General features: G+C 35.6%; 1 protein-coding gene across 1 annotated transcript; it reads left to right on the forward strand.

Annotated features, from left to right (window-relative positions):
- Positions 1–1,336: 1,336 nt before the first annotated feature.
- Positions 1,337–2,377, forward strand: LOC131033496 (phospholipase A1-Igamma2, chloroplastic-like). Its single transcript, XM_057964726.2, has one exon. The coding sequence runs from the start codon at positions 1,337–1,339 to the stop codon at positions 2,375–2,377; it is 1,041 nt and encodes a 346-aa protein (XP_057820709.2).
- Positions 2,378–2,644: the final 267 nt, after the last annotated feature.

Raw genomic sequence — 2,644 nt, forward strand, 5'->3', positions numbered from 1 at the left:
ATATCATTTTCCTATTATTTTTTTAAAATGTGCGATCTATGGAAATATTGAAATCTTAGAATTTTATTGTATGAGACAAGATGGTGTAGATTGATATAGAGCCAATTTTAAATTTTGGTGTATCGATTGTTTGATTTGATTTCTAAACAGTATCCCTAACACACACAGATATATATCAATGCTCATGACAATAGTTCATACTTGTATATTTTCTATAAAATAACAAGCATGCATTTCATTATAATTTTATATTTATATTTTCAAGGCTAGATTTTATTTACAATAAATTGCATTGTATTATGTTTCATATGAAACGTACAATAAAGTATTATCTAATGGTTAGTTGGATACACTCCACCATATCAATTATAAATAAAATTTATTATATAATAATTATTAATATTTATATATTCAAACAATAATATAAATATGTTCTATTAATGAATCAAAATATTAATGCAGCTAATTTTAGATTCGATTGTAATGAATCGAAATAGACAAATTTTCCACAATTACTCAAACATGCTCAACTCATGAATCTTCTCTCCTATTTTCCAATCGAAATGATAAACAAATTCAAAATTATTAAAATATATTTAATTACTGAGGCACGTTATACTTGTGATACTATTTCCCACCTTAGCAAGATAATACGGTAACGACTACAAGATGAGCTGCCCTTTAATCAGTCGATAGTACAAAAAAGTAGTCTCTCTGTTCCCCACGCTTCAAATATAATGCATAGTAAAGGATCACAAACTCTGCGCTAAGTTTATAGTACAAGCAAAAAATGCAATAAAAACAAAACTTGGGTCAAAAATGGGAATTGCAGCAGACATCAATGTTCTCCCAGATTGGAATGTCGTGAAATAGCGAATAATGAACGATGAAAACCTCTGAATCTTCAATTGTTGAATCTCAGTCTCGCTGAATGCAAGACTTCACATCATAAAATATCAGATCAACATCGTGCCCTTCACACATTTGATGAAATGAATACGTGCCATCCTTAAATCTTAATCACAATATAACTTATAAAACAGTTTATAATTGATTGAAATTCAAAATCAGACAATACACTGAATACACTTATTCAACTTTTCAGTTTCAATTCTAACAATACACGTCAAGGAATGCAGAACAAGCGGATAGATACAACTTTAATCTCAGCTACAGTCATGATTGATCGTGTATTTATACTTCCCCTTTGTACAATCGAAATTCATGTGTACATTTAATCTTTCACTGATCAGTTAGAATCCAAATAGGGCGTTGTTATTTTTTTCATAAGCATCCGACACTCTATATTTTAATAACCAACCTGCAATTTGAGAAGATGGGTGGTATATTTTCGTTCCCGTCAGTAGACATTGACAGTCCATCAGGTGATAGTCTATTTTGCCAATCGAGCTCTTCAAAACCATCTTCAACCCATGTTCATGGCAAGGGAAATGGAGAACAAGGAAGCCAATCTCAGCATCTGTGTGATGTGTGGAGAGATCTACAAGGCGCCCACAATTGGAATGGTTTGCTTCATCCCATGGATCCCATTCTCAAATCTGAAGTTATCAGGTATGGTAACCTGGCAAAGGTTTGTTATGATGCATTTGATGGTGAAACTACTTCCAAATATTATAATACATGTAAGTACAGTAAGAGAGAACTGTTGGAGAAGATGGGCATGTCTGAATGTGGCTATCGAGTCACTAAATATATATACGCCAATACTGGTGTGTCAGGATCACTTTTTGGCGAGAACTCGAAAGGCAGAGCCGTTTGGTTCGGGTTTATTGCAGTCTGTGACAATGCAAAGGAGATTAAAAGGCTTGGACGACGTGACATCGTGGTTGCATGGAGAGGAACTCAGACAACTCAAGAATGGATACAAGATCTCAGGGATGTTCTCGTGCCTGCTAAGTTATCATACCAATGTCAAAGAACGACCAAAGATCATCAAGCATTAATTCCACCAGTAAATGATGGAGTTCGAATTGAGAAAGGATTCCTCAACTTTTATACTTCGACAATCCATGAGGAGGAAGATTGTGGTGGAAAGCGGGTGACCATGAGCGCAAGAGTTCATGTGATTGCAGAGATAAAGAGATTGCTCCAAGTTTACAAGAATGAAATGGACAATTTGAGCATATCGTTTACTGGGCATAGTTTAGGAGCTGCCCTGGCAAAGTTGAGTGCTTATGACACAAAACGAATCCTTAGAGCTAACCATTTTATTGATATTCTTGTAACAGTGTTTTCCTTTGCCTCTCCAAGAGTAGGAAATCTCGCATTTGCGAAAAAGGTGGAGGAGACTGGGCTCAAAGTATTGAGGTTTGTGAACAAGTGGGACGTGGTTCCAGAAGTGCCCGAGTTTTCATGAACGAGAAGATGGGATGTGTCAGCAGGTGGCTGAGCTGGCTTCCTTGGTCATACTTTCACGTTGGAGTTAGGGTTCGTTTGGTGGACAAAACCCCGCGTCTTACGTCCCTGCACAATCTTGCTTACTTTCATAATTTAGATGTTTATCTCCGTTCACTTGTTACTTGTAATGGCGACAATTAATGGTAGAGTGATGTGTGGGGGTCATAAATCTGTGTCTAACAAATTATAATAAAATGGTTATTCTTGTGTCTATCCTATTGTATAT

The sequence above is a fragment of the Cryptomeria japonica genome, chromosome 9 (assembly GCF_030272615.1).
Source record: "Cryptomeria japonica chromosome 9, Sugi_1.0, whole genome shotgun sequence".
Lineage (NCBI taxonomy): Eukaryota > Viridiplantae > Streptophyta > Pinopsida > Cupressales > Cupressaceae > Cryptomeria > Cryptomeria japonica.

Bases quoted from the DNA above. Each gene is read 5' to 3' on its own strand.
- LOC131033496 (XM_057964726.2), top strand. From the start codon at position 1,337: ATGGGTGGTATATTTTCGTTCCCGTCAGTAGACATTGACAGTCCATCA.